We start from the raw sequence: 17,504 nt of genomic DNA, 5'->3' as shown, positions 1-17,504 counted from the left end.
AATTTGTGAAAAAGAACATTAAGAAACAATAAAGAGAATCAATAAACCAAACCCCGTTTTCTGGCAAAATGCATTAAACTGCTGACTAGACTAAATGAAAGAAAGAATATAGATACTAACAATCATAGATATAGTAGACATTTAAAAAAATACCCAAATTCTCATTCTTAAAATAAGAAATGCCAAAGCTTAATAACTTCACCGTTGCCAGGCCACTGAACCTGAACTTCAAGCTCCGGCTCCTCTGATGACCGCAGGCAGACACCACCTCAGCACAAGATCTGTGATTCTCAGCGGTCACGCAGCCAGTGGTGCGGAGTCACATAACCGCGGTCCAGCCCACACTGCCTCATTCTGGGGCAAAGGCCAGAGGAGGTCATGGCATCAGCTTCTCAGGAAATAAACTGGCCTGAGGTGGGGGCCCATTATGTTATCACAAAATGAATCCTCATCTAAAAATAAGGGGACCGATGGCTTCAGCTCACATAAGAAGACTATTTCTGGTGTACACACATCCTTCCCAAGAAAGGCTTCAGTCCCACCCTGGACCCCTCACAAACCTTCTTCAGAAATGCTAATGGTTTTTGAAGGGAATGTTTTTTCAGATTCAGGGCCAGAAGACAGTTCAATGGGACCCACAGGTTCAACCTATAGAAAAACATACACCACAAAAAAATGGTTACAAATTTTATAGTCTGATTATTTCAAAATACCATAAATAATTTTACATAGGTTTTTCATATTTGCATTGGAAGAATGCAAATATGAAAGATGAAAGAAGAGGATTGAATCCAATACGAGTTAAATGGTGAGGTTTTTTTAAAGAGGAATAAATTTTTACTTATTTTGTATCTTAACCAATTTAACCTTTTAAGAAGCTCAGGAAAACTGCATCACAAATTTTAGAATGGGGAGGAATGTTAACTGCCATCAAGACAAAACTTTCCCTTTTATTTACACAGTTCACCTTTACTTTACTGATTTTTTAATTGAAGTATAATTGACTTACAATGTTATATTAGCTTCAGATGTATACTACAGTAATTTAATATTTTTATACACTACTCACCATATAAAGCTACACAACATTATTCACTATTCTCCCTGTGCTGTACATTGTATCACTGACTTATCTTTACAATTGGTAATTTGTACCTCTTAATCCCCTTCACCTATTTCACCCATCTCCCACCCACCTCTCTTCTGGCAACCACTGGTTTGTTCTCTGTGTCAATGAGTCTGTTTCTGTTTTGTGTTTCAGATAGTCTCTTCAGCAAAAAGTGTCGGGAAAACTGCTGCTGCTGCTGCTAAGTCGCTTCAGTCGTGTTCGACTCTGTGCGACCCCATGGATGGCAGCCCACCAGGCTTGTCCGTCCATGGGATCTCCAGGCAAGAACACTGGAGTGGGTTGCCATTTCCTCCTCCAATGCATGAAAGTGGAAAGTGAAAGTGAAGTCGCTCAGTCGTGTCCGACTCTTAGCGACCCCATGGACTGCAGCCTACCAGGCTCCTCCATCCATTGGATTTTCCAGGCAAGAGTACTGGAGTGGGTTGCCATTGCCTTCTCCTGTTGGGAAAACTAGACAGCTCCATTTTAAAGAAGAAAACTAGACCATTTTCTTACACCATACACAAAATAAACTAAAAATTGTCTGTTGCTGTTTTTCAGTTACTAAGTTGTGTCAAGGCTGTATATTGTCACCATGCTTATTTAACTTATATGCAGGGTACATCATGAGAAACGCTGGACTGGAAGAAGCACAAGCTGGAATCAAGATTGCCGGGAGAAATATCAGTAACCTCAGATATGCAGATGACACCACCCTTATGGCAGAAAGTGAAGAGGAACAGAGTGAAAAAGTTGGCTTAAAGCTCAACATTCAGAAAACGAAGATCATGGCATCTGGTCCCATCACTTCATGGGAAATAGATGGGGAAACAGTGGAAACAGTGGCAGACTTTATTTTTCTGGGCTCCAAAATCACTGCAGATGGTGACTGCAGCCATGAAATTAAAAGACGCTTACTCCTTGGAAGGAAAGTTATGGCCAACCTAGATAGCATATTCAAAAGCAGAGACATTACTTTGCCAACAAAGGTCCGTCTAGTCAAGGCTATGGTTTTTCCTGTGGTCATGTATGGATGTGAGAGTCGGACTGTGAAGAAGGCTGAGCGCTTAAGAATTGATGCTTTTGAACTGTGGTGTTGGAGAAGACCCTTGAGAGTCCCTTGGACTGCAAGGAGATCCAACCAGTCCATTCTGAAGGAGATCAGCCCTGGGATTTCTTTGGAAGGAATGATGCTAAAGCTGAAACTCCAGTACTTTGGCCACCTCATGTGAAGAGTTGACTCATTGGAAAAGACTCTGATGCTGGGAGGGATTGGGGGCAAGAGGAGAAGGGGACGACAGAGGATGAGATGGCTGGATGGCATCACTGACTCGATGGACGTGAGTCTGAGTGAACTCTGGGAGTTGGTGATGGACAGGGAGGCCTGGCGTGCTGCGATTCATGGGGTCGCGAAAAGTCGGACACGACTGAGCGACTGAACTGACTGAAGTTGTCTGACTCTTCTCGACCTCGTGGATGGCAGCACACCAGGCTTCCCTGTTCTTCACTATTTCTCAGAATCTGCTCAAACTCACGTCCATTGAGTTGGTGACGCCATCCAACCATCTGATAAAGACTTAAAGGTAAGACCGGAAACTGTAAAACTCCTAGAGGAAAACTGAGGCAATAGGCTCTCACACTGGTCTCAGCAATATATTTTTGGATCTGTCTCCTCAGGCAAGTGTAACAACAGCAAAAATAAACAGAGACTACAACAAACCAGAAAGTTTTTGCACAGTGTAGGAAACCAACAACAAAATAGAAAGGCGACCTATAGACTGGGAGAAAATATTTGCAAATACTCTCTCTGATGAGGGAGTAATATCTAAAATATTAACAGAACTCATACAGCTAAATATCAAAAAAAAAACAACCCAATTTAAAATTGGGTACAGGACATGAACAGACATTTTTTCCAAAGAAAACATACAAATAGCCAGTGGGCTTATGAAAAGATGGTCAACATCAGTAATCACCTAGGAAATGCAAATCAAAACCACAGTGAGCTATCATATGCCGGACAGATTGTCTATTATCAAAAAGACAAACAAGTGTGTGGGGAAAAGGGAACGCTTGAGCACCACTGGTGGGAAGCAAACTCATGCAGCCACTGTGGAAAACAGTATGGAAGTTCCTCAAAAAACAACAACAGGTCTATCATACAGTCCAGAAATTCCAATTTTGGGTATTTATCTTTAGAAATCAAATCTTTCATTTTAAAGATGAGGAATGCAGACCAGAGAGATGCAGAGACTCTCAAATCCAGCACATGGACTTGAACAAATATTTTTAAAGCACCTGGTTGGGGTGTCCACAGTACCCCTCAGCTTCTTCCAGGCCAACAGGCCATTTTCTTAAACTAAAATGAGCAAGTAAAAAAAAAATCTCTGTGTTTATGTGTGCATCAAATAGGATGAGAACATTTTAAACTAATATGCCAAACCTTTCATTTAAATCAGTTCTATTTCCTTCAAAGCAGTCACCTCGGAAGACTATATGCTTATTGAGTTTGATCAACAAATTTCAGAATTCTTTGTTTGAAACTGCCTCCCAAGCTTGGGCAACAATTATTAATAACTATTCCATTATTATTATATGAATGTGATTTTATTTGTCTGAATCTAAAAACGAGAGTACAAAAACAGCCATCAAATAAACATTTATCAGATGTCTGCCATCCACCAAGTAAAAGACAAATTCTTACTTTCCAGTGTGGAAAGGCTGAGGCCGAGAGGGGACCAGTATCAGAATTTGGAGGAACCTTTAAAACACACAAGAGCGTGACCTATGCCCTGCTCCTTGAGAAGCCACCTGCCCCTCCGTCTCTTTCCCCGCCCCACCCTGGTCAACCTGAACCTGAAGTTGCTCAGTCGTGTCCGACTCTTTGCGACCCCATGGACTATAGCCTACCAGGCTTCTCCGTCCATGGGATTTTTCAGGCAAGAGTACTGGAGTGGGGTGCCATTTCCTTCTCCAGGGGATCTTCCCGACCCAGGGATTGAACCCAGGTCTCCTGCATTGTAGGCAGACGCTTTTATCCTCTGAGCCACCAGGGAAGCAGGGCTGGCATATTTACACAGTCACAAGAGGCCTTGTGTACCTGTGTGTCCTGACAGCACCCTGTTCACGTGTATTTTTGGTGCACACATCTATCTTCTTTTATTAGATTCTAAGTTCCTTGAGAGTAGGGACTATGCCTTATTTGCTTTCCTATTCCTAGAACTTAGCACAGGGCCCAGCACGTGGTAAAAGCTTGATAAATGTTTGTTAAAGGAATGAATGACTCACCAGATCTGGTGAGTGTGAACAAGCCAGGATCAAGACTAGACTGAGGTGGAAGTAACATACCAGGCTTTACATAAACTAGGAGCTTAATAAACTGGAAGAGAAGGCAATTTTGAAAGTGATTCCTTGGAATATGGACTTCTAGGGACAATTTCAACACTCAACATTAATTTCGATGTAATAAATCTAAACCTGGATTAAAAACAAAAAGGAAAACAACCAACTAAACACCATAATGTCATTACTTAATAGTAATCCTGAAACTGATACAACATTGTAAATCAACTACACTGCAATAAAATTTAAAAAACCAAAGCAGCAATCCTACTTCATATATTATTTTCACTGTAGTTTCACATATACTAAATCTTAACTTTTTAATAATTGCTAAACCTTTGGATTAAAGAAATGCCATAATCCTAATAAATACATCTTTTAAAATATCAACATTCTAGTAACCTGGAATATTTGTTAGGTATGTCACTGATGGAATTCTTTTTCTGCAAATTTACATTTTCTGTAATTTGCATTTCCCAATATAAGGCTTTAATACATTCAAAATATTTTTACTATTTTTTAATTAATCTTTATTTTATAAAAATTTTATTTCCTAAAAAAATAGGATATTTGTATAAAATAAGTAATAGAGACTTCTTTTCTATTTGTCTAACTACCATTATATACCATATACATAAACATTAATCTCTTTATGATGCAAGCTTTTTAAAGATACAGAAAACTTCTAAGGACTACTAATCCTGTTCTATAAACTATTTGAAAGAAATTGAGAATTCAAAATGTAAGGACAACAATGTCTGTAGAGTTATAAAAAAATCTTGCTGAAGAAAATGATACTCAATTGAGAGCAGGATTTATCTAAAACCACATTCTTGTTTTGTAATTCATGTATTTATTTTCCTGGTAGAAGTTGAGGGTTCAGTTCTTAAAAGCTTAATGCTTAAGTGGAAGTGGTTCTCCACGGGGAGAACGCCCCTCAGAGGACATGTGTCAGTGCCTGGAGACATTTTTGGTTATTGAGGCTAAAGGGAACGCTACTGACAGCTAGAGGTCAAGACTAGGGGCACTACTAAAATCCTACAACGCGTGGGGTAGATGTCCACAACAGAGAATTACCTGGCCCAAATGCCAACAATGCTGCAGGCTGAGAAACCTTAGCTTTTGAACCCATTTCTCATTATTTTGAAAAATCAAGAGTCTAAAATTATATCACACTACAAATCTAGTAAGTAGGTTAACAAACAAATTAACAAGTAAAGACAGTCTACCTTCATACAGTGTCGGTCTGGCGCTGTGTGTGGGGGGTAATTGTGCTCTATGTTTTCAGCGAGGTTCTGTAATGCTAAGAGCTGTTCATCAATTTTCTGAAGCTTTGCGGTGAGATGCTCCAGCCGGCGAGCTGCAGGGCTTGGCGCAGGACGAGCGGTGGGGACTTCCTGTAGCACCTCCCACAGAAGATAGTCTTCTGTAGCATCTGACTTTGAGCTCGGTTCCTTGAAGTGAAAATCTGGCTTCGGAGTATCTAAATATTATTAAAGGTAATATCAGAACTGACTACAGTTAAGAAAAAAATTGTAATAGATGCTGACGATTTAATTTCTCAAAGACCTCACTTTAAGTCAACATAACATTCCCTTCTTTCAAATCAGTTTTAATTTAATATACTTAGAAATATCCTCAGCTTCTTGACTTCTGAGATTAGTCTTTGTTGTGAGATAGGATATATAACAGTGTTACCATTACCCCAAAGCACCATTACAATGAAATCTGAATGTTAATGTTACTTTTACTTTCTGCTACAAAAATACATTTCACCAAAAAGCAACTTTAAAGTCTTTATGACTTTTTAAAACTCTACCTGAAAACCAACATCACACAGTAAAAGCTAGGTCCAATGTAGGCCATTACTGCCTCTATGTGGGATCTCAGGCAAACATTAAGCCTCTCAAGACCAATATATATCAAAGTCAATGACTCTCTGTACTTTTGAACTAAGCTGATTCTTGTCCCTAATTTGAAACACTTCTTCTGGCCTCTGGGTCTTCTCCTCCCTATCTCATGCTCCCTGCTTAGTCATCATCTTGGACTGTTTCTCTGCAACCCACACTCCTTTCACCCTTCAGTATTTCCAGGGCACCAGTCTCAGATCACGGCTCTTCTCACTCCACCCACCCTCTCTGGGTGAGGTCTCGGGTGCACTGCTGACTCTCACATCCAAACAACTCTTTGAGCTCCAGTTCTTAAATCTATCTGTGTCCTGAACATCTTATTCTGCTCTTACTCTGTTTTTCAGTCACTAAGTCATGTCCGACTCTTTGCGAGCCCATGGACTGCAGCACGCCAGGCTCCTCTGTTCTCCACTATATCCCAAAGTTTGCTCAAATCCATGTCCATTGAGTTAGTGATGCTATCTAATCATTTCATCCTCTGTCGTTCCCCTCTCCTGCCTTCAGTCTTTCCCAGCATCAAGGTCTTTTCCAATGAGTCAGTCAGCTCTTCGCATCAGGTGGCCAAAGTATTGAAGCTTCAGCTTCAGCATCAGTCCTTCCAATGAATATTCAGGGTTGATTTCCTTTAGGATTGACTGGTGTGATCTCCTTGCAGTCCAAGGGACTCTCAAGAGTCTTCTCCAGCACCACAGTCCAAAAGAATGAATTCTTTAGCTCTCAGCCTTCGTTATGGTTCCTCTCTCACATTCATACGTAACTATTGGAAAAACCATAGCTCTGACTATCTGGACCTTTGTTGGCAAAGTGAAGTCTCTTATTTGGCAAAGTGATGTCATCTTATTCAGGTTGTCCCAAAGGCAGATCAAACCAAACTCACAGCTTTTGCCCTTCTACCCTCTTTCCTCCTGATTCCCTAGCTCAGGGAACAGCACTATCATTCACCCAGTTTCCCAAGCCAGCTGCCTGAAATGCATTCAAGATTGTCTTTCCTTCAGTTCCAACATGACACCAAAATACGAATGATCCCCCCTGCCAATCATCTCCTCATTCCTACCACCACAGCTTAGCCAAAGCTTTCACAACCCAAGGACACCAAACAGTATGAAAGAAAGTGAAAGTGAAGTCGCTAAATCGTGTCCGACTCTTTGTGACCCCATGGACTGTAGCCTACCAGGTTCCACCGTCCATGGGATTTTCCAGGCAAGAGTACTGGAGTGGGGTGCCATTTCCTTCTCCAGGAGATCTTCCCAAACCAGGGATTGAAGCTGGGTCTCCCACATTGTAGGCAGACACTTTACCATCTGAGCCACCAGGGAAATCCCAATCTCTAAATACTTCATTCCTCTCTAACCCAAATTCTACAAAGGCCCCAGAGAGATCTTTTAAAACATAAATCTTGTTTATGTTTTAAAACATAAAACATATTGTTCCTTTTCCACCTGAAATCCTTCAGCATTTCTCTAATGCCTTCACCTTAAAAGTTCAAATGTCTTCGAATGAAAGACAATGCCATTGTCTTTCCTAGGCCTTCCTATCCAGCTCTTCTCTTGCTATTTCTTTAAAACAGAAGAACACCAAGCACACTGAACTTTAATTTTCTCAGACCTGGCATCTGAGTCATCATAGGATCTATTCTATCTGTGTGATCTATTCTCTGCAGCTTTCTCTTGCTGAGTCCTACTGTTAAGATGCCATTTAGGTGCCTCTCCCCTACACAGCCTCAGTCCTTCCCAGAGATGGATTAGATGCTGTATGCCCCAACAATCTCATCCTTTTCACCATGATGGCACGCACCATGCCGTCAGGTGCTACGGTCATCTCTCCACTTCCCTGCTTTCCTTCCCCCACATGTGGGCCCACAGCAGAGAGCCGGGTGGCACTCTCTTCTTTGGTCCCTGCATGTTGCCCCTAACGTGGTGCTCAGTGAATGAAGAGATGGTCAGCTGAGGCTTACGATGCCTGTCCTACTTGCCTCCATAGAGATTTTGTGAAGATCAAATTATTCAACAAAAAACCCTAAAAAATGTGAATGACTAAACAAATGTAAGTAATGATTATATTTCAGTCTCAGGGTAGGAAATTCACCTGTGTCCTGCCGTACGTCTGATGGTGGGGGTGAGATGACATGAGGCTCCTTCACTTCTGTACTGCCCGCTCTCCAGCTGCTACCACCCAGACAGGAGGGAGACACTTTCGCAGGTTTGAAAAATAAATCCACAGCAGAATACGCAGATTCTACCAAGAACATGAAAAGCATACAAAGACTGATTCTAAACTTATAAACAAGGTATTGAAAAGATTAACAGGACATTTCTAAATGTGAATATAAACATCTAAAGCTATAGTGGATTTGGAGGAGGAGAACTAAGAGACAAGAGTTGGGATAACAATGCTATATTAAAGAAGTTTTCAAAGATATTTTAAATTTATTTTAAAAGTAGGACAAATTATTACCTTTACTCTTCAGATTGTCAAGAGCCGGGGGAATAGCATTAGTAACTGAAGCTGCCATGTAATGTAATTCTGCAGAAGACGGGACTTCTAGACAATCACTGGGTGGCTTGATATTATCTGAAGGCTCCTCCTTGACAGGTAATTCCTGTAGATCATCAGCTTCAATGTCAATCACATTTATGTAAGTGTGTCCAACCTGAGCCAAAACATATAAAATCAAAGAGGGTTACATTCCTTTTATTTACATGGCCATTCCACCCTACCCTTACCCAAAAAAAGGTTTAATTCTCAAGGCAGTAAGACCTTACATGAGCCTAACTTAGGGAAAACTGCAAGAATTATGTTACAGTCTTAGTTTACAATATCTGGAGGCATAACATTTAAATCTTAAACTAAATTTTGACCTTTCCAACAAATCTATGTAGGTGAGACTTTTTGGTCTTATTTCATCTATACAACTGAATAATGCAGATGACCATGATAAATTTTAGCACACAGGTATTATTAAAACTTTCAAATTTAGTACCATATCAGATGCTGAAGGTGACAGAGGTTTCTCTGATATTTCAGTGGGAAGTCTGAGATTTAGACATATATCTGGAGCCAAAAGTTGAGGAACATTCAAAGTTTCATGTTCTAAAAATCAAGATAGCAAAAAAAAATTCCTGTAATTAGTTCTACATCATTAACTTTGTAAGAACAAGTTAGCAACAAACAACATTAAAAGTATTTGTTGAAAATCTAAGTAGAAGTTTCTTTGTATAAATAAAGAAAATTCTATTCTACTCTAGTGGCAAGATTATATTTAATCTAGACTAATTCATAATTGAATGCAGACTGACTACAGTTTTTCTCATATGAATGATTCATAAGAATAAGGAAATATCTAAGTCTTACCAAGAAAATGCTATAATTTCCTTTTTCCATTTCAGATATATTGTCATTTTTGTTTAACATTTCAATAAAACCAGATTTTAGGAAATTAATCATAGCAAATTTTTTTCTTTCAACACTGCTTCTTGTTGTTTGTTCATTTGGTTAAACAGCTTTATTGAGACATAATTCACCTCCTTTAAAAATGTATAACATATATGTATGTATGAATGTATATATATGTATGTATGTATAAAAATGTATAACTCAAATGTATAACTCAGTGGTTCTTAGTATATATAGAGACCGTAGCTAAATCATACCACTTAAAAAGTTTAATATCTTAATTTTATAGAAGTCATTAGCTTCTTATTCAAAACAATAAAGAAGCCTATCACAATAGGCCAGCAGTCTAACTGTGCTTTTTGTCCTATGACTCTAATCTTATTTCCTAGTGCCATATTTTTAACAGAACATTACTTTCAAATTTCACAAGCAAAATCTAACTCGCTGCAGTACTGGGCACCAAAAACTTGGTGCCAAGGCTTGAATTTAAACCACATGACAAGCATAAAACTAGAAAAATGAAAAACCATGTTATCTCTATTAAATCAATTTTTGGTTTAACTGCTTTTTTATGGGGGGTGGTAACTCGTCATACAGACATAACCTTTAATTAGTCATGCTGTTCTTAGGAAAAAGAAAAGAAATCACACCTGATATGGAAGAAATGACTCGTTGATTTTTATGACATTCAGAAACAACTTCTTGAGAAGCAGCTTCTTGATATCAATGAGGAGATTTGTGACAAAAAGAGAAAACAGAAAAGGGACTTTATAACCACAGAAAAAATTAAATATACAAGCATAGATTTGTTTATATATTGTGCATAAAAAGTCGTAGAAAACTAGACAGCTTAAGAATTTAATTTCTTAATTAATAATTTTAATTTTATTACTATTTATATTCTGGGCCTGATCACCTGGATGAATAACAAACTTCCAGCAAATAGCTGCTGACTTTAGAAGACAACAGAGCGGCAAAGTGCTTCTAGGCTTTCTCAAAAGATCCATTCAAGAATGTTTCTCAAATGCACACTGAACATTTGTATCAAAAAACATCTTATTAAAAAAACAACCTTATATACACTCAACCTCATTCAGAAAGAAATAAAAATGAAAATAACAGATGCTTTTTATTTTAATCAACTGGATTGGTAAAGGGTAAAAGAGTTATTAGCTAAATCATAGTGATGACCAAAAGAGAGAAAAAAGGTTCTACGCAAGAAGTTACTCACGGAAGCATCATTTGTAGGAGAAAAATACTGGAGGCCACCTAATACATTCATTCATTACATTAATGAAGAAGCTTATCAGGCAACATTCCAAACATGAGTTCCTCCAACATTTATTTCCTCTATTTCTGGTCACAGTTACATATATTCTTCCCACACCAAACCCAGCCTAGTCCTCTTCTTCAAACTCAACTTCAGGAGCCACAAGTTCGGGCCTCTCAATCTTAGGCATGAAATTCTAGTAAAGTCAATTATGGCATAGAGAACCCAAACTAAAAATACTATTTCTACTGATTTATGATGTAGCCCATGGCATTTTTAAACAAGTATCTATTATATTTTAACAAAGCTATCATAAATTCAGTTTAAAATTTGTAAAGTATATACCAGGGTTAGGAACAAAAACCTGGGATGAGAAACTAATATCACATAATTTTAAATTCCCCTTAAATTATTGTTTTGAAAAAAAAGTAGGCATATATTAAAGGTTAAAAATATATGAATTTTAAAAATTAAAGTAAAATAGCATTTTACCTGGGTCTGTATTTGTACTTGCATCCTGACATTCTTTAGCTTTCTTTTTTACAGAGGCCATGAAATGCAATCCAGCAGAAGTATTAATGTCATCTTGGAGCTTTTCTTAAATATAACAACAGAACATTGGATACAAGCATTGAGAAGCCAATATATCACCAGGAGCCAAGAAACAGAGTACCTCCTTCAAGGGAGGTGAGGTACGCAGTGTCAAGATGTTATCAAAGTGGACTTTCTGAGTGAAGTGGTATCTAAGTTGACCCTCACAGACAGTTCAACGGAATCAAAATCAAAATTGTCGAAGACTCTGTATGCCCAGGCTAGACACCTATCATTCTGGCTGATGAAGATCCAGTAGAAGTTGTTACGCAGGGAAATGATATGGTGAGACTGCTGCTGCTGCTGCGGACACGCTTCAGTCGGGTCTGACTCTGTGCGACCCCATAGACAGCAGCCCACTAGGCTCCCCCGTCCCTGGGATTCTCCAGCAAGAATACTGGAGTGGACTGCCATTTCCTTCTAGACTAGTGCTCTAGAAAAACCACCCCAGCCAGTGTGTGAAAAATAATTTGAGTGGATAAAATTAAAGAAAGGCAATCTTTCTTTATTGAGGCTGCTGCAGCAGTTCAAATACACATCCAATAATGGTGAGGAATAACAGGGAGAGGATAAATTTAAGAATTATAAAGAAAGTAAAAAAATAAGGGAAAAAGTAAGAAAGAAAGAACTAGCTACTGACTGGATGAGATGGGGAGGGGAAAGCAGAATTCAGAACAGCGTGTGTTCTGGGGTTTAGTTGGCAGTGACACAAATGGAGACAGAGATCACAGGAGGACAAACCAGCTGGTGGGGGAGGGATAATGAATTCAGACTAGAGGTAATTTCTATCCTGGAGGAAAAGATCGACAGGAAGTAGAATCAAAGTCCGAACACTATTATGGAAGTCTCGGTTTAGAAGAGGATTTTCCTGGGACATCACCCAGGGAGTCTAAATAGAATGAAAGAGTATCAATGATGGCACATGGCAGTATAATGAAAAATATGTATATTCGGTCTTTGTCCTTGATTCCACACACGGAATTCCTTAAGCCCTTGGAAGTGCCAGAGTGGGAGGAGCATGTTTTGTTATTCATGATGAGCCCCTTTTGATTGTATCTGCCTTTGGGCTAATGAGGTGACCCTGCAGGCCCCTAGACAGTTTCAGGAAGGGTGCTGCTCACCACAGAAACGACCTATCAGCCCTGCCCCACACCCACCTCCAGGGAAGGGAGAGCAACTGGAGTCTGATCTTTCCATGTAGTGAGAGTTCAGGAAAAACCCTGAGACAACAAGGCTGAGGGGACTTCTAGGTTGATGAGTAAGTGGATGTGTAAGAAGGGTGGTGTACCAGAAAAGGAGTGGGACCTCTGTGTCCTCAAACCCCCATACCTTGCCCTAAGCATCTCTCCCATTTGGCTTTTCCCAAGTTGTAGCCTTTAAAATGAAACTGTAATCACAGATAAAGCGCTTTTCCAAGTTCTGGAGTTGTTCTAGAGAATTAGTAAACCTGTGGTGGGCGGGGGGGGGGGGGTGGCACGGCCATGGGAATTCCTGAACTTACATTTGATCAGACAAAACTGTAGGTTTTGGGGGAACCTTGTTTGCAGCTGACATCTAAAGAAAATAGGGAGTCTTTGGGGACTGATCCCCTGACCTGTGGGGTCTATGCGAACTCTTGGTTGTCAGTAGTCTCAGAATGGAATCGAATTATAGAACTTACAGCTGGTGTCAGAGAATTCTTGCTATGTGGCATAACATACTACATATTCACTGGAGTACTACAGTGAAAGTGAAAGCTGCTCAGTCTTTGCGACCCTATGGACTTAGTCCATAGAATTCTCCAGGCAGAATACTGTAGTGGGTAGCCTTTCCCTTCTCCAGGGTATCCTCCCAACCCAGGGATCCAACCCAGGTCTCCCACATTGCAGGCAGATTCTTTATCAGTTGAGCTACAGAGGAAGCCCAAGAATACTGGAGTGGGTAGCCTATCCCTTCTCCAGCAGATCTTCCTGACAGGAATCAAACCGTGGTTTCCTGCATCGCAGGAGGATTCTTCACCAACTGAGCTATGAGGGAAGCACTACAGTTTAGTTCAGTCTGACTCTTTGCCATCCCATGAATCGCAGCAGCCAGGCCTCCATGTCCATCACCAAATCCCGGAGTTCACTCAAACTCACGTCCATCGAGTCGGTGATGCCATCCAGCCGGTGATGCCATCCAGCCATCTCATCCTCTGTCGTCCCCTTTTCCTCCTGCCTCCTCCCAGCATCAGAGTCTTTTCCAATGAGTCAACTCTTCGCATGAGGTGGCCAAAGTACTGGAGTTTCAGCTTTAGCATCATTCCTTCCAAAGAAATCCCAGGGCTGATCTCCTTCAGAATGGACTGGTTGGATCTCCTTGCAGTCCAAGGGATTCTCAAGAGTCTTCTCCAACACCACAGTTCAAAAGCATCAATTCTTCAGCACTCAGCTTTCTTTACAGTCCAACTCTCACATCCATACATGACCACAGGAAAAACCATAGCCTTGACTAGACAGACCTTTGTTGGCAAAGTAATGTCTCTGCTTTTGAATATGCTATCTAGGTTGGTCATAACTTTTCTTCCAAGGAGTAAGCGTCTTTTAATTTCATGGCTGCAGTCACCATCTGCAGTGATTTTGGAGCCCAAAAAGATAAAGTCTGACACTGTTTCCACTGTTTCCCCATCTATTTCCCATGAAGTGATGGGACCAGATGCCATGATCTTCATTTTCTGAATGTTGAGCTTTAAGCCAACTTTTTCCACTCTCCTCTTTCACTTTCATCGAGAGGCTTTTCAGTTCCTCTTCACTTTCTGCCATAAGGGTGGTGTCATCTGCATATCTGAGGTTATTGATATTTCTCTTGGCAATCTTGATTCCAGCTTGTGCTTCTTCCAGCCCAGCATTTCTCATGATGTACTCTGCATATAAGTTAAATAAGCAGGGTGACAATATACAGCCTTGACATACTCCTTTTCCTATTTGGAACCAGTCTGTTGTTCCATGTCCAGTTCTAACTGTTGCTTCCTGACCTGCATATAGGTTTCTCAAGAGGCAGGTTAGGTGGTCTGGTATTCCCATCTCTTTCAGAATTTTCCACAGTTTACTGTGATCCACATAGTCAAAGGCTTTGGCATAGTCAATAAAGTAGAAATAGATGTTCTTCTGGAACTCTCTTGCTTTTTCGATGATCCACCGGATGTTGGCTATTTGATCTCTGGTTCCTCTGCCTTTTCTAAATCCAGCTTGAACATCTGGAAGTTCACGGTTCATGTATTGCTGAAGCCTGGCTTGGAGAATTTTGAGCATTACTTTACTAGCGTGTGAGATGAGTGCAATTGTGTGATAGTTTGAGCATTCTTTGGCATTGCCTTTCTTTGAGATTGGAATGAAAACTGACCTTTTCCAGTGCTGTGACCACTGCTGAGTTTTCCAAATCTGCTGGCATATTGAGTGCAGCACTTTCACAGCATCATCTTTCAGGATTTGAAACAGCTCAACTGGAATTCCATCACCTCTACTAGCTTTGTTCGTAGTGATGCTTTCTAAGGCCCACTTGACTTCACATTCCAGGATGTCTGGCTCTAGGTGAGTGATCATACCATCATGATTATCTTGGTCATGAAGATCTTTTTTTGTACATTTCTTCTGTGTATTCTTGCCACCTCTTCTTAATATCTTCTGCTTCTGTTAGGTCCATACTGTTTCTGTCCTTTATCGAGCCCATGTTTGCATGAAGCTGTGGAAGAATATCTAGTGATATGGGAAGATATATACCTTAATGCTGTTTTTGTTTGGTCACTAAGTCATGTCTGACTCTTGTGACCCCATGTACTACAGCCCATCAGGCTCCTCTGTCCATAGGATTTCCCAGGCAAGAATACTGGAGTGGACAGCCATTCCCATCTCCAGGCGATCTTCGTGACCCAGGGATCATATCTGTGTCACCTGCATTTGCAGGCGGATTCTTTACCACTGAGCCACCAGGGACGCCCAAATACCTTAATACTAGTATGTAAAAACAAGTAAGTTATAAACAACCAGAGGAGGTATTATTTATATATATAAAGATATATAGGGCTTCCCTGGTGGCTCAGTGATAAAGAATCTATCTGCAATGCAGGAAACCTGGATTTGATCCCTGGATCAGGAAGATCCCCTTGAGGAGGAAATGGCAATGCACTCCAGTATTCTTGCTTGGGAAATCCCATGGACAGGGGAGCCTGGTGGGCTAGGTCCATGGAGTTGCAAAAAAGTCAGACATGACTTAAGACACTAACACTGTCTTTTATATGGATAGATATAGATATATATTTATAGATACATGTGAGTACAGATATTTCGAAAATAAACCCCAAAGAATACTATTTGCATTTTCTAAATTTTCTCTGGTTAATACATAGTATTACCTTTGTAAAGACAAAGAATGTTATTAAGAATGAAAGAGAACAGGGTTTTAAGACAAGAGAATGGGGAGTAAGAACACCAGATGGATTGGGAAGCTGAGAGATGCAAGCCATGCAGGTAAGGAGATGACGGCTCAGCACACAGAGGCCTGATGCTGGGCTGAGGCACCGAGGAATGGAGGGAGCACCAGATCAAGGGTCAAGTGAAGGAATGGGCTAACAGACATGAGGTGACTTTCAAGGTAAAAATCTTGACCAATCAAATGAATGGTCATATCATTAATAGGAAAATGCCAGTTTAAAATCTGACTTTTTTGCTTTTTGCGTGGCTTGCAGGATCTCAGTTCGCAGTCAGGGACTGAAGTTGGCCATGGCAATGAAAGTTCAGAATCCTAACCATGAGGTCACCAGGTAATTCTTGTGGACACGCTAAATTTAAGGAGAAAGTAGCAAAGAAAGATGACACAGGGTAGGTGTGTATCTGAGTGTCACCAAAATAATTTAAAAGCTGAAGTTGTAACAGTGAATAAGCCTAGAGGCACAAGAGCATTTGTGTGTACATGTGTGAAAAACACTGGGGAGAAAGCCTTGGGGAAACACATACATTCAAAGGTAAGAAATGAATCGATCAATTCAAGAAGGAAAAAAATTTACAATGTATAAACAAGTCCTCTTCTCTGAACTAATTCCTTTAATGTATATGTATTTTCTATGATTAGTTTGACTCCAGGCATTTTCTCCCATAGTTTCCTTTTGGGCCTCATATATCAGTATCTTATTTGAGATTCTAACTAACTACATTGCTCTACTATAGGGGCTGATAAACTCTTTCTGTAAAGGGCCAGATAATAAATCTTTAGGCTTTGAAAACCATATAGTCCCTTTTGCAACAAATGAACCCTGCTGCAATGTGAAAGCTGTCATAGACAATATCTAAATAAATGGGCATCAATTAAACTTGATTTACAAAAACAAGTGTGGGCAACCCACAGTATTTTTGCCTAGAGAATTCCATGGACAGAGGAGCCTGGCGAGCTACAGTTCATGGGTTCTCAAAGAGTTGGACACGACTGAGCGAGTAACACACACACACACACCACGGAAACTAACACAACATTGTAAATCAACTGTAGTCCCACATAAAATAAAAGTTAAAAAAAAAAAAAAAACAGGTGTGGTCCAGGTCTGGCCTTTGGGTCACAGTCTGTCAACCACTGCGGTAATGGATAACACAGCAAAACACACACACAACACACACACACACACACACACACACACCATCCTGTCAAAGACAACATGAAAATCACTTGGTCTCATAAACACATTTTTAGAAAGCTGATTTGAACTCTGAATGGAGACATAACATTAGTCATGCATATACATACCAAAAGGAATGTCAAAGTCTTCCAAAGGCCAGGAACCATCATGTTCTTGTTGCTCCTAAATGAACCCCAAATGATCAATTTATGACTAACTCAAAGACATATATTATTTTGAAAAAAATATTCAATAGCTATGAGGAAT

General features: G+C 40.1%; 1 protein-coding gene across 1 annotated transcript in view; it reads right to left on the bottom strand.

Moving 5' to 3' along the window:
• Positions 1–17,504, bottom strand: part of CPLANE1 (ciliogenesis and planar polarity effector complex subunit 1) — a 107,142-nt gene that overhangs the window by 31,141 nt on the left and 58,497 nt on the right. The window contains 8 exon segments of the mRNA XM_070357630.1: positions 561–648; positions 5,680–5,933; positions 8,446–8,595; positions 8,815–9,010; positions 9,341–9,450; positions 10,404–10,469; positions 11,516–11,620; positions 17,366–17,420. Coding sequence (XP_070213731.1) covers positions 561–648; positions 5,680–5,933; positions 8,446–8,595; positions 8,815–9,010; positions 9,341–9,450; positions 10,404–10,469; positions 11,516–11,620; positions 17,366–17,420 — 1,024 coding nt within the window.

Source organism: Bos mutus, chromosome 20 (assembly GCF_027580195.1).
Source record: "Bos mutus isolate GX-2022 chromosome 20, NWIPB_WYAK_1.1, whole genome shotgun sequence".
NCBI lineage: Eukaryota > Metazoa > Chordata > Mammalia > Artiodactyla > Bovidae > Bos > Bos mutus.
This window is presented reverse-complemented; position numbering and strand designations above follow the sequence as displayed.